The sequence below is a fragment of the Crotalus tigris genome, unplaced genomic scaffold (assembly GCF_016545835.1).
Source record: "Crotalus tigris isolate CLP2741 ecotype Arizona unplaced genomic scaffold, ASM1654583v1 scf7180000019478.12717781048:2074007, whole genome shotgun sequence".
Taxonomy (NCBI): domain Eukaryota; kingdom Metazoa; phylum Chordata; class Lepidosauria; order Squamata; family Viperidae; genus Crotalus; species Crotalus tigris.
This window is the reverse complement of record NW_024097560.1, coordinates 345,432-371,540: the sequence shown is the minus strand read 5'-3', so window position 1 is coordinate 371,540 and position 26,109 is coordinate 345,432. Positions and strand designations below refer to the sequence as shown.

Sequence of the window (26,109 nt, the reverse complement as noted above, 5' to 3'; positions counted from 1 at the left end):
GCGCCACGCCCCCCGGGGCTCCCTGGCAGGCGCGGCGTCTGGCGGGCGCGGGCGGGCGAGGCGGCCGGGCGCGGAGCGAGGCGGGCTGGAGGGCATCGCGGGCCATGAACACCATCAAGAACGTCCCGGCCCGCGTGCTGAGCCGCCGCGTTGGGCACAGCCTGGAGGCGGAGCGGGAGCAGTTCGATAAGAACCAGGCAAGGCTGGTGATGGGGGGGGGCAGGCAGGCAGAGAGGGGTGAGGAGCACCGGGGGATCCCCTGCTTCCTGGGGGGGGAGCTGTCAGGTTGCAAAGGGGGTGCACACAGTCATCGTGGGGGAGGAAAGGAGACCCCGCGGTCTGATCAGCGCCCCCCATAAAAGGGGGCCTGCCAGATGCATCTGCGCGCCCCCCCCGCCACATTGCAAGCGCCTCCCCCATGCATGCTTGCCTAGAGCCTCCCCCCTCCAGAATGCATCCGATTTCTTCCCTGTTACACCCCCCCCGCATCTTTTGCCTTGCTTCAAAGGAAACCCCCCCTCCCCTTCTTCACAGCCAGGCTGGGGCTCCTTGCCTTGCTGGTGAGAGCCCGGAAGGAAGGCAAAGCACAGGGCGGGGGGGGGGGCGGGGGGAGGAAGGAAATTAGGATCAATTCGATAAAGCTGCTCCCCCCCCTCCCCAAATAAATGCAGCACCGGTGGGGGGGGGGTTGCAAAGGGATCTTGGGTGGGTGGGGAGGGCCAACCCTGAAAAGGGAAGCAGAAACAAGAAAGAATTTTAAACCTGTCCAGGCTCCCAACATCCCATAAATCATAAGTTAATTATTATTATGAATATTGCAATGCTGCAGTTGTTATTTCTGCTTAATTATACTGTCTTAATTTTTACACGGCTGTAAAACTTCTCTGCAATTGCCTCCTTGTCATTCAAGGAATTGTTGCGCCCTGGGGGGGGCTGGTTTTCATGGGGGGGGTGCAATTTGGAGGGTGGGGAGGCAGAATTGATCTCTTTTCCAATTTGGAAAAAAAACCACCCCACAGCGGGAAGCACCTCCTTCGCAGCTGGGTGTGAACACAAGTGGAGGCCCCTGTTCGGAAAGGAACTGTTTCTGGTGCTAATTTGTTATTTCTGAATATTTTTCTTTCCAAATGTCTTGGCGATTCCGCCCGACCGCCTGAATGCGCCCCTGACTTGCGATGAATTAAAATCCACAAATCATTTGATATTTTGGGAAAGGAGAGAGAAATCTCCTTGATTCGGAATTTCAGTGGTGCAAAAAAAAAAAAAATGTCTTGCTGTTAAATATGATGATCCGAGGGTGTTCTCCATATATGTGCATCTTGCTCCAATGCACGCAAATTATGTGTCACCCTCGCTGACCGGTGGGAGTGGAGGAATACATTTCCTAGCTTCCAGACAATGCCTTTGTTTCGGAGAGTCCGGTCGTTCAACCCTGCTGATTCTACTTTTCTTTCTGAATATTTTTTGATATTTATTGTTGGGGAGAGACTTTGCTCTGGAGCAGCCTGAGATGGTTCCTGTTGACCTTTCCACGTTTATTTACATTTTTTGGGGTGCTATTCTGAAGTGTTTGTATGCATAAATAGCTTCAGTGTGGCTTGCAAAGGATACCTTTTAGAATTTTTTCTTCCGGGATTCGTGGTGGATGTGTTGAGACTCGGGTGAAGAGGGGAAATGCACTCTGCACATGCTTAAGAGTGGATGCTGTGGCCGTTGTCAAGTCCTGGCCAGAACAAGATTTGTATTTGTTGATTCTCTTGATATTCGGTTTATTCTCTCCATCTGTAGCATTGTTTTTCTCAACCGTGGCAAAATTTAGCATATTCCTAATTGATGCAATAATTTATGATGTCATATTTTTTCGACTAGTGTTTTTAAAAATCTTTTAACAGGAACTTGTTGCCCCTTAGATGATCACAAACCCATTTTTCGTAGCTTGAAGCGAGCAGAGACTACAAAACATTTCTGCCACTATTAAATATTTTCCTTTAATGGAAATCTCAAGATTGGATTTATTTTTTCTTTTCCTGTTCAACATGGAGACTGGGTTATTTTTCTGGAGTTTTTAACTAGAGCTGTCTTGATTTTTCTCAATGAAGGAGTTAAGAAATCACGTTGAATCAAGTAAAATAATTCTTTATTGTATGCAGAATTCTCTCCATTAGCCAAAATATCCCAAAGGCACATTAGGGCAGAAAATGTGAAAGTTCCCTTGATTTAAAATATAATATTAAATGTCTAAAGAGGCCCTTTGAAAGAACCAGGAAGTTCACCCGATCCTCTTTCACGGCCACACACCTTTGTGCTACTTAGAGCTGGCTCCGCCTTGACTTTTTATGTGTGTAAACACAAACATCCAGACGTCCATTTTTAAAATCCATCTTCAAGTGAATTAGGTAACTTCCTTTCTGGTTTCATTCTCGCCCTCTTCCTCAAAAACCTTACATTCCTTCAGACTAACTTACAGCAAACCAAACTTTTGTTTTTGTTCCTAGTTATTCTAGCAAATCCGGTTTGGCGTATGCCAAGGCTTGGAGTTGTAAAAACCCCCCAAAATCCATTGGATGTTTGATCAGACAGGCTGTTTGTTAAAATACATAGCCTTGCGTGGAATAACAAACACACACAGAGACAAAACAACACACACACATACACACACACAAGAGAAGGGAGGGGAGAAAGAGTTTTAATTTTTTGAAGTTGTTTTTTTTTTCTCGTTTGGTTATGCAAAGGTAGGAAAGTTTTATAACCACTTGTTAAAGTCGAGAGAAGTTATGAAGACTCTAGGAGGTCAATCAAAGGACTGATATTGGATATTGGTTCCATTTTTGTGGCTTTCTAAAGATCTGTTCTTGATGCTCACAAACCATGCGATTCTCTTAACGACCATGGGAAGTAAAGGTTCTGGAATCGGGAGCAACTCAATTAAAAACACCTTGCTTAGCCATGGAAATGTTGACCCCCATTGTCATGCATACTGGATTTAGTAGCCTTTAGTCTAGGCAGAGCTTCCAGCTGGAGGAGCAGCGAGCTGAAGGAATTCTGTCCGACTCTCACAGCCTCAGTGATTGCAAATATGGGGTTCATTTGGAAGAAGGGCTACTTTTGAGAAGTTCCCGTCACGCTGAGTGTTTATTATGGCCATAAACCAACTCTATAGGATCCAAAAGGAGGTTGGCAAGATCCAGATGAAGCAGAGGACCAGATTCTTTGGACCCTAGTCCAGCTGCTGAAGATCTACCTGTGGCCATGCAAAGGATCCTTTTTCAGACCACCAGCGAGGAGAAACCTGGCTGGGCTCCCCCAGGTGTATTGCAAAAAGTGGTTAATCATTGTGGCTAATGATTAACTTTCTATATTGCCTGCCTGATGCGAGATAGCTGGTGTTATCTTTAGCTAGGAAAGATTTTTTGGGGAGTCCTTCTTAGCCTTGCCTTGGACTTTTTCCTTCCCTGGATAAAGTGTGATGCAATCTTCCTCTTTCAACAACACACTGCTCACAGCCTTGAGGGCCAGCCAGGACTCAAAAGCCCATCTGCAGCACGTGAAATGGCCTAGAAGGACGTGATGTGGTTTCTTCTCCGGAAGCAGAAGAAGACAAACCATTGAAAGAAGAAGAGAAGCAGAAGGACCCAAAATAAGATGGATTTGGAAGAATATGGAAGCTTTGCATGACAGACATTGAAATGGTGGCCAGGACCACCTCTGGTAGATGGGTCTGGTCCCAACTGTAGATGTCCTCCAACGTTGGAGGAGGTCCATGGATGAAGAGAAGGTCCATAATGGAGGAGAAGCTCATCATTTTTCATAGCTAACCACTGAAAGCACATCCCAATACTCCACTTCCATCCTGTGTGGGCTGAAGTAATTCTGGTCCTTATTCTCTGACATAATGGGGCTCCCTACGTGGCTATACACCCCTCCTTCATACTTCTCTCCAGTGCCTGCCAAACATGCTGGTTTGTTCACTTCCCATCTGGGCATCTTTTGACTATTTGGAAATGGAAACTGAGATAAGCTTTGTTCATCGGACATCATTGTCTGTAATTGTAGGTTGAGTCATCTTTAATTGCTCAAATGTGAGCAGCAGCAGCACAGCAGCAGAGAGGATGTTCAACCTTCTTGACTGCACCCATCTGGCTCTGTGTGGGAAGACTGACAGCACACCCAGGAATGGCATCCTTACATTCCAGCTCTGCCCATTTTGGGGTGTCATGAAAGGGCTGCCGGCAGTTGGCAGAGACGTCTAAATTGGATTGCAACCCTCCTGAGATGTTTTAGGGGTGATTTTGCTCACCCGAGGTCAAATTACAGGCCATACCAAGCTGACACCAAACCCTTGGGCTCATGTTCCTTCTTTCGCTCTTCTGTGGCTAAGAATCAGGTGTCAAAGAGGAAATGAGATCACCGTGACGGAAATAAGATTTTCACAACTAGGAAACCTCTGATGTAGAAACTAGAAATACAAGCTCTGCTTCTAAGAAAGATTCTGAAGCTCTCTAGCTTGGTGACTTCGTCTCAGCCATTTCAAACAAATCCTGAGTCACTTCCTTCTTTCTCCTTCCTGGGTCTGGACACTGGGAAGAAGAAGATGGGTGGTGGAGAGAGGGTTGACCTCTGGGAAGCTGGCATGAAAAGCCTATTTGGTAGAAGTTGCTCAGATTTGGAAACGGAATGACCAGCAGTCAAGCAGTAAAACTATACTCCGGTCAAGGAACTACCAATTTAGATAAGTAAACAACAGCCTAATCAAGGAACTATCAAGAAAACAACACTCATGCCAATACTAACAGGGCAAGCCAGTAGTATATAAACAGAAAGCAAATGCCACTCCTTTCTAGCACTGATGATGTTACCTGGTTGGATCATGAAACATCTGCAAGAAAACCACCAAGCTCAGAGAGCATCAAGTACTCCACAGTTCAACCCTGAGTTACAGATATTCTCTTCTCTTGGACCCGGGATTTGGCCAGTTTGAGAAAGGTGAGCTGTGGTCCTGTTTCATGGACTTTAGGGGTGATGGTGGGACAAGTCTTTCTCCAAAGAGATTGTTAATTGGTCTGATGCGAAGAGTTTGTGTATCTAGAGAATCTGTTCTAGGATGATGATCCTCTATGTTCTTCAAAATGTCCCTCCATCATCTTTTCCCACCGTTTGGGGCTGATGGAGACGGAAGGACAACAGATCTGGATGGCTCTAGGAGAGTTTCTTTCATGTAGGAACTTTCCAAAGTTTCATCTGCAGGGAACACTGTGCTAAACTGCTGGCACGCTACCCCGGCTAAGCCTCAGAGGAAATTCACATTGACCTATTCTTTGCTATCTCGGTCACCTGCTTAAACCTTTATCAATGGCTCTCCCTCACTACATACAAGACACTTAAGCTCCTCACTGAAATGACCTGATTTTAATACACACAGTATGCTGAAATAGAAACTAGCCCTGGCGGAAGACTACATACCCTGATCCACAATAATAATAATAATAATAATAATAATAATAATAATAATAATAATAATAATAATAATAATAATAGTAATAATAATAATAATAGGTGCCTTGGGTGTGGTCCCAAAACATCTGGGGCACCACTTGAACACCATCCTAGTTTGAGGCCTGACAAAGTAACAGAACAACAGAGTTGGAAGGGACCTTGGAGGTCTTCTAGTCTAACCCCCTGCTCAGGCAGGAGACCCTATGCCATTTCAGAGGGGTTTTACTAGGGAAGCTGGATGAGAAAGTTTTTTTTCCAACTCCCCAGCAATACTCAAAGCGTTCTTCCGTGCTTTGCACAATTATCGCCTTCCATGTTCAGATGATGGAATGCAAAGAATTTTGGTGGTTGCTTACCAGGGTGTGTCACCCACCCACTTGCTACCCTCACACTGGGCTTGGGTCAGTTGCGTTCTTTCACCTGCCCTGCTTTACGTCAGCCCAGAACAGCTGCCTTCGAAAATACACAACTGGCTGGAACATCTGATGCGCATCACTCTGCACATCAGAATTAGGAGGGTCTCTCCCTCATTGTTCCTGGATCCCCCCACTCGGTTGACATTCCTAGTACTCCAGAAGAAGAAACGGGCAATTTCCCAGCGCAAACAAACCCACGAAGGGCCTGCCGTGAAATATGACCTACTCTTAAGAACGAGGGTCAAATGTCTCCTGTTCTCTCCTTCGCATCTGATGAGCTAGCAGCCCTGCAAGGAAAACCTTTTCTTCTCCGACCTCAGCAAGAAATTCTCATTAAGAATTTAGCATCCCAGGCCAAAGGGAACAGGAAAGCAAACACCAGGTGCTAAATTTATCCCGGTGAGCAGGAAGTCAAGAGTTCTCCTCCTCCTCTTCAGAGTCCTTTTTAAGCCATGGCTTTATGAGATGCTACCAGCAGATCCAAAGTTTTCTCCTTATTTTTGCTCTTTTTTTTCTCAGTCTGGGCCTGGATCCATGCTTTTCCTTAAGTGCAAATCATGAATGCAAGGAAATCCATTTTTTTCAGTGCCATTGTAACTTCAAACAATTGCTCCATGAATGATTGTGAGTCTAGGACTATCTGTGGATTTTTCTCCGTGAAAGACACACTGAACCTGGGTATTTGGGGAGTTGGGGCTGGGGTCTTGGTGGCAATTGCTCCCCACCCCACCCTTATTCTATGCTGGGAGTCGGATTCTTGCCAAGAGAGAGCTCTCCATGCAGGTGGGAAGCCAACATTTTCCAGGTTTCTTGAGCATGCAAAGAAAGCTATTTGTCTGGGAGTTTTCTCCGGAGTGAAACTGGAGAAGTGATTTCCCTTTCTCCACACTCCTGTATGTGGAAATGTTTGTTTATAGCTTTTTGTGCTGCCTTCTAAGCTACAATGGTTTCCACATTCGGGCATACAAAGAGGCAGGAAAGGAGGGGAGAGGGAAAAATCTCCTGAGTTGTAAATCAAAAGTCTGTATTGGAGGGGAAAAAAATCACTCAAGGAGCCACCGCATAAGCTGGAAGTGTTGCTCGGGCATTGTGCGTTGCGTTGAGCCAAGGGTTCCCTTTGGGGCGAGAGACCCAGATCTAGCAAGGTGTGCTGGAAATAAATTGCAGATTTGCAGATGGTTTTTTTTGCTGTTATCCTGGAAAAGCTTTGCAGGTTCCAAGCGTCATTCAAAAACGACTTTTTTTTCCGCCCAACTTGCCCGCTTCAGCTGGAAGCTGAGCACTTGTGGAATCTCAATGAACAACTCGACAATGGAGCTCTGTGCGAAAGGAGGTCAGGGCTCCCCTCAAAGGGCTCCGAGGCCTTACCGGTCAGTGGAAGCCGCCAGCCGTCCTAGCCGAGCTCCAGGTTGGCCGGATCAAAAGATGCAGGTTGCATTGAATGCGTGAATGCCTGCAGGACTCTGTGGGAATCCGATCCCGTCCTTTTGGAGATATAGTATAGGCAGTCCTCAACTTACAGCCGGTTGATTAATTCAGAGTTATGACGGATCAAAGGAAGAGGAAGGGATATGTCTGAGTTATTTGCGAAGACAATAAAGGTGGGATGCCACTAAATAAGTAAAAGCAAATTGAAAGAAAATGCTGTAAGGAATCCCGGCTTCCTTTCACCTCGGTTGCCTCTGTTTTCCCTGGCAGGCAATAAGCATCAGCAAAGCCATCAACACGTTGGAAGTCCCTGTGAAGGAGAAGCACGCTCGGAGTATCCTTTGAGCATCTCCTTGGCTCGCCTGATGACCCTGGCCAAGGTTGGGAGCATCTGGGGCACTTTTCAAAATGATATAAAAACAAGCAAGCAAACACGGGGAGGGAAGGGTTTCTGCCTCCAGCAGGGTAGAGTTTCAGCTTATACCAGGAAATGCAAACAAGGTCAGAAGGTAAATAAAAGCAAAGTCAGGTTTTATCCAGCAACTTAACTACTGGATCAAACTGGCTTCTCTCTCTCCATTCATCCATCATCTTTCTCTCTCTGTGTCCATCTCTCTCTATCTACCCATTTTTCTCATCATCCATCCATCTTCTTTCTCTGTCCATCTCTCTCTCTCCATCTATCAACTTATATATATATATATATATATATATATATATATATATATATCTACCTACCTATCTACCCATCCATCATCTTTCTCCATCCATCCATCTGTCCATCCATCCATTCATCCATCATCCATCCATCCATCCATTCTTCCTCTGCCCATCTCTCTGTCTCTCTTCACCAACTGTCTATATCTGTCTATTATCTATATCTGCCTGTCTGTCTACCTACCTACCTATCATATATCATCTATCATCTCTCTATGTCTCATCTATCATCTACCTATCTTTCTAAATCTATCTTGTCTCTCGGTCTCCTTTATCTAGCACTGTCTTCCAGGATCCCTTTCATTCTCTCCCTGCATAATATCTCATCCACCTCCCCTTATAACTAGACAGCATTTCCTTTTGAGTTGCTTTCATTCTTTCAGTGATAGGTGTGGAGAAACAGAGTCTACAGGCGTAAGATAAACTGTATAGCCTCTCCTGAAGAAAACATTCAAATTGAAGTTTCAGCTGCCAACAAAATTCCTTGATAAGATAGCCTTTCCTCACCCATTTAACCCAAATTCTTTCTCTGATTCTTTCTGACTGTTGATCTTAGCAAAATGAGGAACGTGTGTCCCAAATTAACCTTAACCTGTGGAAAGGGATTATTCTAGGGACCCATCACGAGAAAGGCGCATTTACTTTCTGGTCGTATGCCATTGGTCTCCCCCTGCCCAGCAGTGCCATCCTGAGCTGGAAGTTCTGCCATGTGCTCCACAAGGTTCTCCGAGATGGTCATCCAAACGTAAGTTCCTTGATCTTCCCCCTTGTAGCTATTAACAGCATTTGTGAGAAGCCCAGATCTATGTTCTCCATCTATTTTTCAACGACCCATTGATTTTTCTAGGTTCTCCAGGACTGTCAGCGATATCGAAGTAACATTCGAGAAACAGGAGATCTTTGGGTGAGTTCCAGATCTGCTTCTGCCTCCTTGAGAACGTTCCGATCTTAAATGGGTTTAGAAGACTAAGCTGAGACCTTTACTCAAATGTAAAGCGGGGCTGGGGGAATTCTGGGAGTTGAAGTCCACAGAGCTTGAAGTTGCAAAGTTGAGAAAAACAGCATCTTATGAGACTAAGCTAGGACTTCCTTCAGTGCAGGCAAGGAGTTGAAAAACTGCATGGAAATAGATTTCGCCTCTCCAAATATATTTTTGGAATCTGATGCATTTGTGGTTTTCCTTTTCCAGGGCCACCTGCATGACCGTTACGGCCAGTTGGTGCATATTTACACCAAGCTTTTGCTGATCAAAATCTCCTTCCACGTAAAGGTAACTCTCTTCCGATCCATCCTGTTCTCACAGTAAAGTTAAGTGAGTTTCGCCCCATTTTACGATCTTTCTCACCCCAGCTGTCCAGTGAGCCACAGCGGTTGTTCAGTTGCTAACATGGTTGTTAAGTGAATCGGCTTCCCCCTCGACTTCGCTTGTCAGAAGATCGCAAAAGGGGATCACATGACCCCGGGACACCACAACTGTCATGGGTCCACCCAGGTTGCCCAGCCTCCGAATTTTGATCACAGGGATACTGCAGTGGTCACAAATGTGAAGAATGGGCATGCCAGTTATTTCAGTGCCGTTGTTAATTTTGAACAGTCACTAAACGAGCAGTTGTAAGCCAGGGACTATCTATAGACAGTCCTTTTTCAATGAAGCCTGCAAGGCTTGTGAAAAGCAGGATTCTGCCAGATGACGCTTAATTATAATAATAATAATAAAGTTGGAAGGGATCTTGGAGGTCATCTAGTCCAACCCCCTGCTCAGGCAGGAAACTCTATACCATTTCAGACAAACGGCTGTCTAGTCTCTTCTTAAAAGCTTCCAGGGTTGGAGCATTCACCGCTTCTGGGGGCAGGTCGTTGCACTGATTAATTGTTCTAACTGTCAGGAAGTTTCTCCTTAGTTCCAGGTTGCTTCTCTCCTTGATTAGCTGACTAATTCTTGCTTCGTTTCCCACTGTAGCATCCACAGTTTCCTCCCAGCCTTGAAGTCACCGATGAGGTCCTGGAAAAGGCTGCGGGAACAGATGTGAATAACATGTAAGTGCATCTCCCATCTTGTGGCTTCCTTGGGGTTTTTTTTTTCCGAAAGCCCAACAGCTGTTTTTGCTCCCTGATGCCAAGGTAGCATCTCAAGAGCGAAAACATTAACTTTTTGCTGTCACGTGAATTTTGATCCTTGGGGGGCAGGTTTACGTTTTGCTTCCTGGAGTAAAGATTGAGTAAGTCGGTTCTTGAGCGAGCCTGGCTTCCCCCATTGACTTTGCTTGGCAGAAGGTCACAGAAGGGGATCACATGACCCTGGGACGCTGCAACCGTCCTGAGTACATGCCAGTTGCCAAGCGTCCGAATTTCGATCATGTGATCACAGGGATGCTGCAATGGTTGTGTGAAAAACGGTCCTAAGTCCCTTTTTTCGGTGCCGTTGTAACTTTGAACGGCCACTAAGCGAACGGTTGTAACTCAAGGACTGCCTGTACATGGGAAGAGAAATTGATCGCTGCTCCTGTGCTCTTGGTTTAAAAATTCTCTGCAGCTTCCAGCTCACCGTGGAGATGTTTGACTACATGGATTGCGAACTCAAGTTAGCAGAATCAGGTAAACTGCCCTGAGCGTCGATGCTCTCTCTCCTTTCATTTTCTTTCCCCCTCCTCCTCCTCTCGGTGCCATTTTTAAACCCAAGCGGAGATGTGAGCAGCGTTGCCAAGATTTCCTTTTTTTTTTTTTTTACGGGTTGAACAGAAGCTTTGTCTGCAGAAGTTGGCAGGGAGGACCTTCCTTGACAATCGCCCCCTGCTCGGATCTGCCCGTCACACTCAGTGCACAATGTACAAAAACGAAGCTGGTTGGTTTTTCCGTTAAGGCGGCCCTGGTGCGGTTTTGCAGCCCGGTTGTGAAAATTTATCAGCTTGTTCCGCAACCACCTTGCAAGGGCGGGCCCTCCCCTCCCAGCGTCTTTTATTAGGCAAATAAAATATGTAACCCTGAAACAGACAGAGAGATGTTGGGCAAAGGTGCTGCTCTATAAATTGTGGGGGTCGTCGGACTGAGGCATTGTGTTTTTTAAAAAAATCCCGTTAAGCGTCCCTGAATTTTGCATTTCTGCCTCTCAAAGCCAACGTCCTTTGGGTGAAACGGAACCATTGTTGACTTTGGCAAGCCCTTCCTATCCGTCCTGCTCTTTGTGAGCTTCCTTTGTGTGGAGCATCAGATAACGGCAATGGTTGACGTTGATCGGTGCTCTTTTTTTCCTTGCCAAATTCTGTGGCTGTCACGTGACCTTGGCCTGGCCTCCCTGCAGGCACGGAAATGTATGCTCCGAGTTAATGGCAAATCTGTTATAACCTGGGCAGCCTCTCGCTTAAGCCAACTGCGCTGCAGCCTAAGTAAGCAAAGAGGGTTTCTTAGCAATAGAGAAACCGGTCAACGCTTGAATTGGCCAGACGCTCTTCTATGACGGTTCTGGAACCCGGAATTTTAAAACGTGCAGAGGTGGTGTGCTGGATCCACAAATCCATCTGCAAACTCTTGGCTGCTGCGTTGCATATTTTCCAGTTGGTGACTGGGGAAATTTTACCTCTGAAAATGGAAATGTGTTTATTTTAAATGATTTTGGAGGAGTGGGGGGAAGTAGACTAAATGTACAGGTTGCAAAAAGGCAGTGAGTGACCTTGGCCCAGTGACCCTCTCTTAGCACAACCCACCTCACAGGATTATTGTTTTAAGGAAAATAGGAGAAGGAGGCAGTATTATAGATGTTTGAGTTATTTATAAAAACAATAATGGCGTTGATGATAATTGGACCTTCCCTCAACCAGTTTGGCTGGACAAGCATTTGTCTGAAATGGCGTAGGCTTTCCTGCTTGAGCAGAGGGTTGGACTAGAAGACCTCCAAGGTCCCTTCCAACATTTCAGTTATTCTGTTAGGTGTGATTGGTGCTTAAGGAGCAAATGGGTGTCCTTTGGTTGTTTGCTTTCGTATCCATACTTGCTAGGGGATTCTGGGAGTTGAAGTCGTAAAGTCGCTGAAGCCGAGTTCTCTCTCTTCCTCTGCTTATAGTCTTCAGGCAGCTCAACACCTCTATGGCCATCTCCCAGATGTCGGCCGTTCAGTGCCGGTTGGCTCCCCTCATCCAGGTGATCCAAGATTGCAGCCACCTGTATCATTACACCGTGAAGCTGATGTTCAACCTCCATTCATGTAAGTTTATCTTCAGAGCACCCCAGTTCTGGCACTGGCTGCAAGGGAGAACAGCTGTCGCATCCAGGACCCATCTGGGACCAAAAAGTCCTGGATTCCGACATAGGCAGGAGAAGCAGAAGATTTGGTGTCTCTAGCTACAGAGAATAGACCACTGTTTGTCAACCTTAGCAACTTTCAGATGGGTGGACTTCAACTTCCAGAATTCCCCAGGCAGCATGGCTGGCTGGGGAATTCTGGGAGTTGAAGTCTACCCATCTGAAAGTTGCTAAGGTTGACAAACAATGGAATAAACTCTCCAAATTATCCTAGCCAAAATTAAGCACAAAAATCTGCAACGGTTCGGGACATGTTCCGACAATCTGTTCTGCTCCTATCCTGCTTCTCTGCCTCTCCCCATGTGGAAATTGATCTGAATTGACTAACAAACCGGTAGGGCGCTCTAGACAACATCTGCTGGGCTTTTGAGTCTTCCAAAGATTTAACACTTCCAGGGATGTCCGGTCCGTTTGCCGCAGATTCAGTGAAAGTCGGCCCGTTTTGCAGACTGCTTGGTGCAAGAAGAGAAATTACGATAATTTGGAGAAGAAACTCAATTAAGGGTTCAAGCTTCTCCTCTGTGTATCTGGCATCTCCCAGGATCCTTTGCAGAGCGAGCAGGAATTCCTGGCTGACTCGGCTGGGTGGGAAGGGTGCCTCAGGGGCAGAAAAGTTTGCAAAGAACAAGGTTGCTTGGCCGGATTTGAACTGAGTTTGCAATCACAACACAGGCGCCCTTTGCAAAACAACCCAGGCAGTGCCAGCCAGGGACCCCTTAGGGGACATTCCTGCTCCTGAGTCAACGGCTTGCAGCTCTTCCGTGGAGGAGGCAGCGCAGGATTTAAACTGATGCCTCCTTTCAAAGGATTTACTTAAGCTGGAGGGGTTTTGCTCAGGTACCTCGTCTCTGATTGACGCCTTCTGAAATGCAGCTAATGGACAGAGAGGGTGACTTGAGAACGTTGGTTTTCTGCGTCCTTTGAGGAGGTTGCGGATCCCGAAACCCCAGTTTTTAAAATCAGCCTGGATTTCCTATTATTTACAAAGAGTTGTTTGCTTTTTTTCCCCCATCTCTGATTAAAAATGGCCCTGGGAAGCTTCTTGAGGTCCATTCCTGTCCTTTTTGATTCTCGCTTGCTCAGGTTTGCCAGCCGACACGTTGCAAGGTCACCGAGACAGGTTCCACGAACAGTTTCGCAGGTAATGGAAAAAAAACCCTCCGTGCAATTTGTGGCTGCGGGGTGTGAACTCCCCAAACCTCCCAAATGCTGTGTTAGGTATTCCCTAGCGTTTAATCGAATCGTATCCTGGTCGTTTTGGTTTTAAAAAAAATAATAACAACAGAAATATACTGCAAGAATATTGTGTGAATTGGATTCCTTAAGAATCCTGTCTTAAAAAGACAGCCCGTTGTATAATATGCACTGTTTTTTAAAAAAGCAAACACAGCAACATGAAGAATAGCCAGGAACAGTTTACCAATCCAGATTCCTGAGATCATGAGGCCTAGAAACCTGGCCGGTTTTATGAAACGCTGCACTGTGGATTAAATTGGGATTCGAGGAGAGAGGATGAATGTTGGTTACAATCAGGATAGATTTGTGGGTTGGGTTAACCTCTAAAGAACAGCACAGTAGGGAGAGTATCAACAGGATCTAACTTTGCTAGATTCCTTATTTTTCAATTCACTTTCCTGCTCTGTTCCTTGAGGAAGAACAGAGGCTCGTAAATAAAATACTTAACTGCATCCAGTAATAAGCATGGTTGATTTCTTGGGAACATCTCACCCTCCTTTGACCCTCCTGGTGTTTTCTCCTTGTAGCCTCAAGAACTTTTTCAAAAGAGCCTCGGATATGATGTATTTCAAGCGTCTCATCCAGATTCCACGGCTGCCTGAGGTATCCTTTATTTTTCCTGCAAGAAAAAGGGCCAAACATCTTTAATATGACTGTAGCCCTGCCTGCAGGCATGCACGTGTGAAAGAAACCCGAGCAAGGGGGGGGGGGCGTGAGGGAGGAAGCCTGCCAGTTTTCTTCCCACAGGGTTGTCTGAATGGGGAGCCAATCCCAATCCATTAATGGATCAGCAGGAAAGGATATTCGGATGGATCTGATCTCCTTCCGAATGAAAGTGAATATACAGGTCTCAGGATAATGTTGCAGGATCCAATCTGGGTTGGTCACCAGATGTTTTGTCTTCCAAGCTTTCAGACTCATGCTGGAGCCCATTTTCAGGGAATTTTTCTCTAGTAGTGTGTGTGTGTGTGTGCTTTGGGCTATTTTGTGTGTGGTATTTGTGTGATGCCTGCTGTCCACGGCTTTTTAGATGTAGATTGGGATATTGATGGCCTTTCCTTGTGTTGCCAATCCCTCACCTCCTAAGTATTCGATAAGCTGGTGGTAAAATCAGCATGCCCATTAACTGACGAGGGACCCATTTCCCAGGCTTCAAATATTTCCCTGGCTGTTTTTGTACCCGCTCGTCCAACAATCTTAGTAGCTGCAAAAGTCAATGCATGTCCTTGTTCGTTGCAGTTTGAGATTGCCAATGAATTTGGGTCTCCTTCCTCCCACAGAACCCCCCAAATTTTCTGAGGGCGTCCGCCCTGGCTGAACATGTCAAGCCAGTGGTGGTAATTCCAGAAGAAGCCCCCGAAGAAGAGGAGGCGGAAAACCTGATTGAGATCAGCTCAGCTCCATCTGTTGAGCAGCAGGTGAGATGCAGGTGCTCAGTCGGACCATTCGGAAGTGGGCGACTGGTGCAAACTCTCCCCTTCCAGTTGGGGCTCAGCCCCATGGTTTTTCCTTTTCCTCAGCTTTGGAAGGCATCACATGCTTCCGAGCATGGGCAAAATACCACGGCTACCCGCTTGCTCACAGCAGCTAGAGCTCTCTGTACTTTTTTTTTGTTTTTTGTTTTAACAAAAATCTGCACATTTGCAATTCGTCAAATTTGGCGGCTTGTTGTTTTATTTCTTTATTGGGGACTTTATTCTTGAATCGAGCAACTTTTAAGATGGGTGGGCTTTAACTCCCAGAATGTTTCTTTTCTTTTTGTAGAATGTGTCAGATATATTTGAGCAGACTTTCGGGCCGCCCAACGGACTAAAAGATGACAGGTATTTTACCAGCAAAACCTAGGTCACCTTTTAGTTAATAAAAAAGCAAACCTTTAAACTATCTAGTGCTTGAGATTCTCAAAGTAAAAATAATGTTTAAAAAGTGTGGTTTTGGAGGGTTGGTGACAAAAGAAACCCAGGAGAAAGGTAGAATATGTATATGTCTTTAACAATCTTCTAAGGTGATTGGTGATACATGATAATGGCCAGCTTCATTCCCTTAACAGTCAAAAGGTACTCTTTAGAGACAGGAGGGAGTATGACTTAATGGAATTGCAGGATTTATAAATATACCAAAGAATCTTTAGTGAAAAACGCTGGAAATCTAAGCAGGATACCTGGCTATCTGATGGGGAAGTAGGGGAAAAGAGAGACCAACTTGAAAAACCCGAAGCAGCAGATCGGTTTTGCGTACCGCTAATGCAATGTGTTGTCCTTTTAATCTTTAGAGATCTGCAAATCGAAAATCTGAAGAAAGAAATTGAACTGCTTCAGACAGAACTACAGAAGATTAAGCTGGAGGTCAGTCTGGGCTCAACTGTCACCCTAAGTCAAGGACTACTGTACTTCTCGGTCACTAGAAAGTCCCCATATCTGTTGAAGTATTTCTTGGAAGGACAGTTCTTTGGAGCTGTTGACCGAAGGAAGGTGGAATGTGACTTTGGTGTTTCTGGGGAAAGGGTGGCTTGTTTTCCCTGTGGGATGGACCTGTTTTCTCTCTCCAGGCTCAAAGATACATCACCCAGCTGAAGGCTCAGGTGAACAGTCTGGAGGCCGAGGTGGAAGACCAGAGGAAGCAGAAGCAGAAAGCCTTGGTGGACAACGAACAGCTCCGGGATGAACTGGAGAAGCTGCAGAAAGCAAAATTTGAAGGAGATAAGAACCATGGACTCTACTTGGAAGCAGAAAGTAGGTGGGGGTGCCAGAGAGAGAGGGAGGGAAGGAGGGGAAGGGACCTTGCTTGATCATTTAGCTCTGCTCAGAATGGCCAAGGAGTAATCAATAAATCTAGAGAACGTCCCAGCACACAAATATTCTCAGTTCTGGTTGGTAAGCAGTGTCCCCAAGTTTGAGAATGTCCACTGGCTTGTTGCAATGATCAGTTGGATTATATGATCCAACAAGTTGTTGTCAGTTGTTAGCAACCACCAAGGTAGATGTTCTCCGTGACAATCAGTCTTTAACTTTCAAGACTTTCAATGATTCACCACTGTGAATCACCACAGTGAGTCCATCCTTCTTGCTGTTGGTTATCCTCTTCTTCTCTTTTCTTCCCCCTTTCTCAATATCAGAGCTTTCTCCAGAGAGCTGGGACTTCATATCATGTGTCCAAAGTAGGAGAACTTGAGCCTGGTCATTTGTGCCTTGACTGAGAAGCCTGGGTGGCAGAGGGCTCCTTCAAATGATTTATCATGGTTTAATAGACGAAAGTAATGTGCCAGTATTCCTCTCTTTGGCAGAGAAAGCCAGCACCACCGAAATCCGCTATACCAAGCTGAAGGAGAAGCACAACGAGTTAATCAACACTCACGCGGAGCTTTTGAGAAAGGTAATGGTGCCCATGTTGGGGGGGGGACACCTCTGTGGTCATAGTTAAATGTCTCCCTCACTTCAGTCAAGACCAAAATGAGTTTTCTTCCAAGACTATAAAGTAAAAGCAAGAGGACACCATGATTTGTCTCGTCCTTTTTCTTCTCAATCCTTCTTTCAACTCTGAATCTTTGCCCCCCCAGAATGCAGATACTGCCAAGCAGCTGACTGTCACCCAACAGAGCCAGGAAGAGGTGGCGCGGGTCAAGGAACAGCTGGCTTTCCAGATGGAGCAAGTCAAGCGAGAGTCAGAAACGAAGGTAGGTTACTGTTGGGATGGGACACTTTGGGTCAAAGTCATCTTTGCAACTCCTTCTCTTTAAAGTCTGAATGCAGAACTGGTCTCGGAACATAATTTTGGCCTTGGGGTAGGATGACTCCCCATGGAAACCCCGTAATAGGTCCTGTCTCTTGGGTTTCATGCAGTTAGAAGATCAGATGCTTCAGATGGAACAGATGAAGACAGAGCTGGACTCCAAAGCAGAAGAACTGACTCAGCTTCAGCAGTCGCTCAGCCATTCTAAGCAGGTATTCGGCCTAAGGAGGAGATTGTATGGACAGGAGGGTCCTGTTTTCTGCAGCCCTATCTGAATTTTGAGATACTTTGTTACATGTCTTTGCTTGTTTATAGTTTTCTAGCTTCGGATGCTGTCTTCAACACACGTGTGGCCTAGAATAGCCAGACTAAAATCTTGAAATGCATAGAAGTGAGTTGAAAGGCAAGCCTGTTGTAGAGACCCATTTCCGTAAAAGTTCATCTTAAATCTGTGTTTGTGAGGTCCTACTTAGTTTGCCTTCAGGATGGAACAGAGGAAAGACCTTCTCCACGTAAATGATGTGAAGAGAGGGTGTGAGAACTCTTCAAGCAAGGAACCAGCATGTGGAACTCTTTCCCATGTGATCTGCAGGTTGGTTCGGACCTCAACAGCCAGTTGGACGCCCTTCAAGCTGAAAAGGAGGCCCTGAGGAAATCGGTCAACGAGAAGGAATGTGAGCTCATCTCAACTAAGGGCCTGATTCAAGAGAAGGAGCTGCTGTTGAGCCAGGAAGCCGAGAAGAGGACGAAGGAAGTGCAGGAACTCCAGGAAAAGTTGCTAGAAAAAGTACGGAGGAGAAACATTGAACTTGGGGGTGGGATTCCCTGTCCCACATCATTGGGGAAGGCGAGAGGGAGATGGAGTCAGCCCGGGATGGAAGGAGGGGACCAGCACGTCCTCTTGACTTTCCTTGGACTCATAATACTTGCTCATCCATGTTTTGGGTCCATCCCACAGAGAAGTCACGAACAGAACCTGCAGCAGAAGCTCTTGGACGACCAATTCCGAATCTTGCAAGGGACAATCAAGGAAGCCGAAAGCATCGTCCAGGATGCTGTGGCCAAGTTGGACGACCCCCTGCATATCCGGTGCACCAGTTCTCCAGGTGGGTCCTGAATCCTTGCTTGAAGAACTTAAACCCTTAAAAAAAGAGAGAGAGAGAATAAGGTGTTTCCTTTCCTTCCAAATCTAGCCTCAGGCTGCCTTGAGTCAGAGATCCAGGGACATGCAGGTTTTCTCCTCCTCCCAAACCACATTCTTTGTCCTTAATGTCTTCTTTGCAGATTATCTTGTCAGCCGCACCCAGGCAGCTCTGGAATCGGTGAATGCCCTGGAGAAGGGACACAAGCATTATCTAAGCAACATGGCCGGTAAGACCTGTGGAGTTTTCTCCCCGGTTTCCTTACCTCGAGCTTTGAGATTGGAAGCTTTGCAGATATTGCAAGCAAGCAAAAAGAGTTCTCATGTTTTCCTCCTTTTGGGGGGAGTTCTTCTTCCTAGTTCCTCAAACTATGGAGCTAGTCATTTGATAAGACATAGCATGTGAGGATGTGTAGCTAAAGCTTCAGACCAGGTTTAAAGTGAGGACTATGGTCTCTTGCACAAAGAAATCCCTACCAATTCAGGAATCAGGAACTTAAAGATAAGCTGGGCTTAGATCATCTAAGGAAGTCCTACATGAAGTCACCAGGAGGCTCACTCATGGGGGGGGGGAAATGGGGACAAATCTGGGAATAGCATCTTCTCAGTGGTATCAAGTCTTATGAAATTCTCTCTCCAAATAGATTTTCATTCTGTCTTCTTTCCAAAAACAGTTTGATGGTGTAGCTGTTTGTGGCACAGCAAACACTCTAAAACTAACAGTTTTTAAACATGGCCAATGTCCCCTTTGTGTTTAGCTTTCATTTGTGCACCTTTTGATTTAAGCACTGTTGGTTTGGGTTGGGTTAAAGCAGTATTTTCTCAACCTCAGCCACTTTAAGATGGGCAGACTTCAACTCCCAGAATTCTATGCTGGCTGGGAATTCTGGGAGTTGAAGTCCACCCATCTTAAAGTGGCTAAGGGGGGCCAAACACTGCCATAAAGGAAGGGCAACAGGAGGACAACCAACTCCAGAGAAAGTTGGTCTCCATCTTCCTTGAATGCAACACACTGTTGGAGTCATCTACCTCTTCACCATCCCTCTCCATTCTTGTTCTTTGTCTCAGATGCCTCTGGACTTGTTGCTGCATTGGCTCAGTTTGCCCATCTCACGGCAGACGCCATCGTGAACGGCAGCGCCACATCCCATCTTGCCCCGACGGATCATGCTGACAGTGAGTAGGGTGTGGAAAAGGCTTCACCCCACCCCCACCCTGATAAGATAGAAGACTGGAAATATCAACCTCCGTGGTGCCTGAAGTGATCCAATCCATAAGATATATTAGCTGTGTCCCTCAGATCTTTGATCTGATATGATTTTTGATCCTTGCATTAAGAGTCAAGCCCTCCCAGGGTGTTCCAAAGATGGTTCAACACATTATAAGCCCCTCTTGATATCATGGTATTGCTCCATAAATTAACTTCCTTCAGAAGGTTGACTGACTTCCCTGTCTATGTTTTTAAAGCTTCCTGAAATGGCCTCAGGGTTGGAACCAACTAAATCTTGGTTTTTCCCTGGTCCAGAATTGACAGAATCCTGCAGAGACTGTGGGCAGCACAGCCTGGACTACCTGAACAAACTCAAAGATAAACAGTCTCTCCGAGAAGCAGATCCTGCAGATCTGAGGATAACTCTGCAGAGGCTATTCCAGCTAGGACAGGTGAAGAGAGAATGGAAGCCCACCAGGAGAAGTTCTCCATGAGGAATGTTGGGCGCCAGTGACTTTGCTGCTTGCTTTTCACCATTGACTAAACTCTTGAAGCTTTCTTAGACCAGAGTTCTCCTCAGAAGCCTCAATCAATTTTTCTTTTCTTCTTTGGGGGGGTTAGGAACTGAGACCCAAAAGTTTGGACATCCGGGAAGAAGAACTGGGTGACTTGGTTGACAAAGAGATGGCCACCACTTCTGCAGCAGTTGAAGATGCAGTCAGAAGAATAGAGGTGGGGTTAACTTGACGGGTGTACTGTTTTTTTCAAAAAAGTATCACTCCTTGATTTAAAGAGTTAAAAGGGATTGAACATATTGGTTTGTGCAAGTTAAGCTCTAACATGGTTTAACTTTGGTGTTTGTTGTGGGAACGCAATCATTTGCAGATTCTGATAGTGGCATCCACACCTGATTATGTGGTGTCAAGAAGCATCCCCCAGCCTTGCAGTGATCCAATTTCGTCCTCCTTAGCTGGAGATGAACCATTTTGGATCTATTAGCTGGCCAAATCCACCTTCTCTCTTCTGTTTCTCTACAGGAAATGATGAATCAAGCCAGAGTAAAAAGCTCTGGAGTGAAACTAGAAGTTAACGAAAGGTAAGCTGGTGACAGGGATGAATTTACACAACTAGAAACCCAGGGCATAATTTTCCAGGAGGTTTGCACGCTGAATCTGAAACCACCAGATTCTGTCTTAATGTCTCAGGTTAAGACAGATTTGAAGTCACCAGAGCCAGGAAAGTCCTTGATGGAAACTTCTGGAAAAGATGGGCCAGACCCATTTCTTGCCAAAAGAGAAGCACCCTAGCTACTATACTTAATACATTCTCTAAAATGCTTACAATAAGCTCATATTTCAAATTCACACAAACCCTACCTCGTGAAGGCCTGTTGGGGGTAACCGATCCATTCATCTGCTTACAACGCGATTATTTTGAGGTGAAAGCCTCACCCTTCTCATCTGTTGCTTGAATGGGTGACTTCGTACATAACATTGTAATTTCAAGATGTGTAGACTTCCATTCTGGGAGTTAAAGTCCACACGTCATAAAATCCCTAAAGTTTACCAATGCTGCTTTGGAGAAACCCCAACAGATTTAAAAATACTTTCATTTGAGTGTGCACAGATGCGGTTGCTTTAATATCTTTGCAAGTGATGAGTGTTCAACATCCTTCAGTGGGGGTCAGATTTTGTGTTGTGATTTTGCTTACAAAAAAGAATGACTTCCAAATGCGTAGGCTTCATCGTTCTAACAGTGTTGTCTTAATTTGTTCCCCACAGAATCCTGAATTCCTGCACAGATTTAATGAAGGTGAGTGACCGCAATCATTAAAAATAATTCCAAGAAATTTCCTTGCTACCTACTTTTGGTCAGACCTGTGGATAGCTGGAAAACCCTTTTATTAAAAGCTGATGGGGCCATGATAGAAATTGCTCAGAATTCAATGAAATTCTTCTGCTTTTTTTGTCTGCATTCAGGCCATCCGGCAGCTTGTACTGACCTCCACATATTTGCAGAAGGAGATTGTGGAAGGCGGAAGGGTGAGACCATTTTTTGTTGCTGTTACTTTAAAAAAATAAAAGAATGGAGAGAATTAAATATTTGGGGAAAGACTGTGGATTGACTTTATCGGCTGCTGGAGTCGGACTCTCTCTTCTCTCTCAAATTTTTCATGACACTTTTTTGTTTGTGACATTTCAAACAGGCTCCTTCCCTCCTCCTTGGGATCCTAGAAAATCTATTATTGTAGCTATTGTAAATTTGAGATAGATTAGAGCTTGTTGAGACCCATGTCTTTTAAATTCCCACCATGGATCCTTTTCTCTGGATTTTCTTGCTCTTGCGGGTCCATACGACACAATCACAAAAATACATTTCTTCTCTTCAACACTAGGGGGCAGCAACACCCCAGGAATTTTACGCCAAGAACTCCTGTTGGACGGAAGGGCTGATCTCGGCATCCAAAGCTGTGGGATGGGGAGCAACTCAGCTCGTGTAGGTATCTGGATCGCCTCTCGTCTGTCTTTCCCTGCCTGGCTTGTTTCCTCTGACACAGGTTACATGCATTTTTCCTTTTTTCGCATCAGAGAATCTGCTGATAAAGTCGTCTTGCACACCGGCAAGTACGAGGAGCTGATTGTCTGTTCGCATGAGATTGCAGCTAGCACAGCTCAGCTCGTAGCCGCCTCCAAGGTAAAGTGGTCCTCAAAGAGAAACAGCTGCAACCTCTGGATTGATTCTTTGTTGTGAAGTTTCTATTGTTGGAAGGGATCCGAAGCACATATTATTCTCGCAACGCATTAAAAGGGAGTTATTTAAGAAAATGTATAGGGCTGCCCAACTCATTGTGAGCGACAATAAAAACTTAATATAAAACAATAAGAAGCAATAACTCCCTATGTCCCTGGTGAGAACGGTTAATCAAATAAGCCACTTGATGGGCTCCAGCCCACTCTGGGGTCCCCAGGCCCATTGGCAAAACCAGGTTTTCAGGACCTCCCAAAAGAGTGTCAAAGTGGGAGCCAATCTTATCTCTGCAGGGATGTTCCATAGGGCAGGAGTCACCACTGAGAAGGCCCTGCGTGGTCCCACTAGATGGACCTCCCCTTAGAGAGAGGATCCATAGCCTTCCTAGCCTCCCTGTTCTGGTGGGTGAGGTCGATGTAACCAGAAGACAGTCCTTCAAATAAATTATTGAGGTTTTGGGTGGGGTGTTTGGTTTTGGATGCCAGGTGAAAGCAGAGAAGCACAGCAAGAACCTCAGCAAACTCCAGGAATGCTCGCGTACGGTCAACGAGATGGCGGCTAATGTCATGGCGTCTACCAAGTCCGGTCAAGAGCAGGTAGAAGAGAAAGGTGAGACTTGGTGTGTTGGCAGGTTTCCCATCTGTACTTCAATTTGGCTGATTGGCAGTGTTTCCAGTCTGGGCAACCTCATTGGCTGGAGCAGGAAATTCTGTACTCTATTTTGGTTGTTAAGTGAGGACTAACTGAGACTTAAATTGTGGTTTTATTTCGGGTGTATTAGATAAAATTCTGTAGGGCTGGATCTGTGAGGATCACAGCTTTACTTTCAAGAAAATAGAAATTCCTGGCCTGCAGGCTTGGTCCATGATTTTATAGAGCAAATGGCCTGGAACTTCTGTAGTTGGAGAGAGACGTGGTGGAGGTTTTATTTAGACAAAGTGGGGGGTGAAGAATTGTGGAATGTCCAAAATTGCAGAATAGGGCAAGCTTTCCATTTCTGCTACGACTGCAGAACATCTGGAGAGATTTGGTCATGATCACATCTGAAATGAACATCTTCTTTGCTCTTCCAACCAGACACCATGGACTTTTCCGGGATGTCCTTGATCAAACTCAAGAAAGAGGAGATGGAGACCCAGGTAGGTATCGTGCGAATGTGGAATTTCTTAATAGAAGTATTGGGATTTAATTTCATTTTTGAAGAAGCACATCCTAAAAGGAAGGTTTGGCTAAGGCAGTTATGTTGAGTTTCTCAAGGCTGTTCAGTTCTCTGAGTAGAAATGATGAGAACTTCTGAATGTAGCACCTCTCCGCAAAAGTGGTGGTCCGAGAAGACTTCCACCAGCATAATCTTTTCTGATAACAACCCAATTGCAGATTCTTGTGTTAACTGTAGCACAAGGATGGAGTTCTCTCTAGGACAGGGTTGGCTAACTTTAAGACCTGTGGACTTCAACGCCCAGAATTCTGGGAGTTGAAGTCCAGAGGTCTTAAAATTGGCCAAGGATGGACACCTAAAGTTGGCCTAGGAGAACAAATGGTGGATATCAGACCAAGAAGATCCTATCTTTTGCAGGTGAAGGTTCTAGAATTGGAAAAGACACTGGAAAACGAGAGGCTGCGTCTTGGGGAGCTGAGGCGGCAACATTATGCCTTGGCTGGTCTTTACACCGAGAACGTGGATGGAAAGAAGCCCACGATCGCTCGTAAGCCAGCATCCCTGCAGAGGCCTGCCATGGCACAGAAACCAAGCAAGTCGGACTGTGAGGTGAGCACAGGGAGGTGCCCCTTAATCCCACCTTTAGCATGGGCAGAAGGGAGGGACTATATCAGACCAGCCATAATTCTGGGCCTTTTCTCCCTGGAATTTGGTTCCCCCCCCCCAATGATAGCTTTTTGCAAAAAATTGTGGGTTTTTTTTGCTACTTCTCTTTTTCAGTTGGCACAGGATGGCATCTACCAAGCCCACGTGGTTAACTTCTAAGGGAAAGCCAGCCAGCAGCTTAGCAGAGTAGAAGCCAGGGCCAGGAAAATTGGGGGTCCAGCTTCAAATTCTACCCATCCTTGAGGAATTCAATTCTTGGATCTGCTGGTTTTTCGCCGGTACCCCCAAAACATCAGAGGTTTTTGATGGAGGACTAAGATGTCAGCACCCTTCAGTCTTTGTATGGCATTGAGACATTCCGAACCCTTTAAACGTCTGTGTTTTAAACAGATACCAACTGGATCTCGCTTGCCTTCCAGCGCCAATTCTGAAAGGTCTCTTCTGCCCACTGCCATCTACGGGAAGGCAGACCCCCTACAGGAAAGGGAATTAAGTGCTCGCTGATAATTATTTATAAGCAATAGGAATAATTTGGGAAATTTCGAGTAAATATTGGTGTATCTATTATTCTACCAAGATGTTTTTAAAAGAAATGTGAATTTCTAGATGGTCCTTTGTAGTATTTTATGCTGAGATCTGAAGCATATAAAAAGGGAGGGGGATGGAATTAGAGATTGTATAGTACATATTTAAGGACTGAATTTAGACAGAGGAGGAAAAAAAACCCTCAGTGGTTTTCAAATCCCTTCAACCAGTGCTTCCCAAACCTGGGTGAAATTACCCCCAAATTAGCTAAAAGTAGTTTTGTTTTCTTTGGGTAACGACACACATTCCCCATCACAACAGGGAGATTTAAATTGAGTTAAAAGGTTGCCAAGCGGTCTTAAAAGTCTCCCAAAGTATTCCTGACAAAATGAAAATCAAGGAAATGACCAATTGGTTGAAATGACCAATATCGGTCCATATTCTTTTTTAGAATACAGATAGTCCTCGGGTTTGCGACCAATCGTGCAGCAACGTCCCAAGTTACGACGGAGCTAAAGGAAGGGAACGAATTTGCATAAGATTTTCTGATAAGCGTTTTTTTTGGGGGGGGGAAGGGGTAATGAAGGAAAAAGGTTGGGAAGCACTGCCTTAAACTCTTGCTTAGGAATACCATGCAAAAAAGAAAGCCACCCCACTTACTTCAGTAACTGAAATTTAGAGGGGGGGGGGCTTCTTTGCAAAGGAAAGAGAAAGAGAGAAACTCAGATATGGGAACTGTTCTTAACCAAATCTTTACAATTAAAACATTTCTGCTTATTAAAATGATTTAGCTGAAACTGGATTGTGTCATTTTGGGGGGGGGGGAATGTCATTGTCTGGGCATGAAGGTTGTGAATTCCTATTGGGGTCACCCTGATGACTGGTATTAAGCAACTGGCTAGGGGTCCTTCGTTCTCTCCGAGTTTGTTTTCTTGCAGACTAAGTAGCATCATCAGTACTGCAAGCAAACCCCATTCTCTTTTGCCACCGATGATGTTACCTAGTTGGGTCATGAAACGTCTGCAAGAAAACCACCAGGCACATAGACCATCAAGAACTCCTCATTTCAACCCTGAGCTACAAAAATTCTCCTTTATTGCCAACTGACTGGCTGGGGTTGCAGATGGGGTAGGATTGTCTTCCCAGCATAGAAAGCAAAGCAAGTTTTCTCCCGGGACCTAAATAGCCATTATCTCTTTGTTCCAGCTGTACCGGTTACCAAAGGATTTTATAGCTGGAAAATAAAGCAGCTTCTGACTTTTCATTTCTGTTCAGATGGCCAAGCAAGAATCTGATTTACGAGGCTAAATTTTGGACAGAAAGAAGTTCTGTATGTTTTCTCACA

At 45.4% G+C, this 26,109-nt stretch overlaps 1 protein-coding gene across 2 annotated transcripts; it reads left to right on the top strand.

Moving 5' to 3' along the window:
- Positions 1-16: 16 nt before the first annotated feature.
- HIP1R (huntingtin interacting protein 1 related) lies at positions 17-25,561 on the top strand. Of its 2 annotated transcripts, XM_039362506.1 has the most exons (32): positions 17-197; positions 7,608-7,671; positions 8,657-8,799; positions 8,902-8,958; positions 9,244-9,324; positions 10,015-10,091; positions 10,588-10,649; positions 12,112-12,252; positions 13,434-13,491; positions 14,114-14,189; positions 14,867-15,004; positions 15,351-15,409; positions 15,859-15,931; positions 16,135-16,318; positions 16,870-16,958; positions 17,143-17,259; positions 17,426-17,527; positions 17,908-18,102; positions 18,274-18,421; positions 18,600-18,686; positions 19,525-19,632; positions 19,982-20,118; positions 20,288-20,398; positions 20,704-20,762; positions 21,448-21,478; positions 21,646-21,708; positions 22,062-22,162; positions 22,255-22,360; positions 22,900-23,023; positions 23,492-23,553; positions 23,991-24,182; positions 24,354-25,561. In XM_039362506.1, the coding sequence occupies exons 1-32, from the start codon at positions 105-107 to the stop codon at positions 24,396-24,398; spliced, it is 3,183 nt and encodes a 1,060-aa protein (XP_039218440.1). In that variant the 5' UTR covers positions 17-104; the 3' UTR covers positions 24,399-25,561. The 2 variants fall into 2 exon arrangements, with proteins under 2 accessions (XP_039218440.1, XP_039218441.1); XM_039362507.1 differs by lacking the exon at positions 17-197 and having other exon boundaries at positions 7,666-7,717; positions 8,611-8,799.
- The last annotated feature ends 548 nt before the right edge of the window (positions 25,562-26,109 follow it).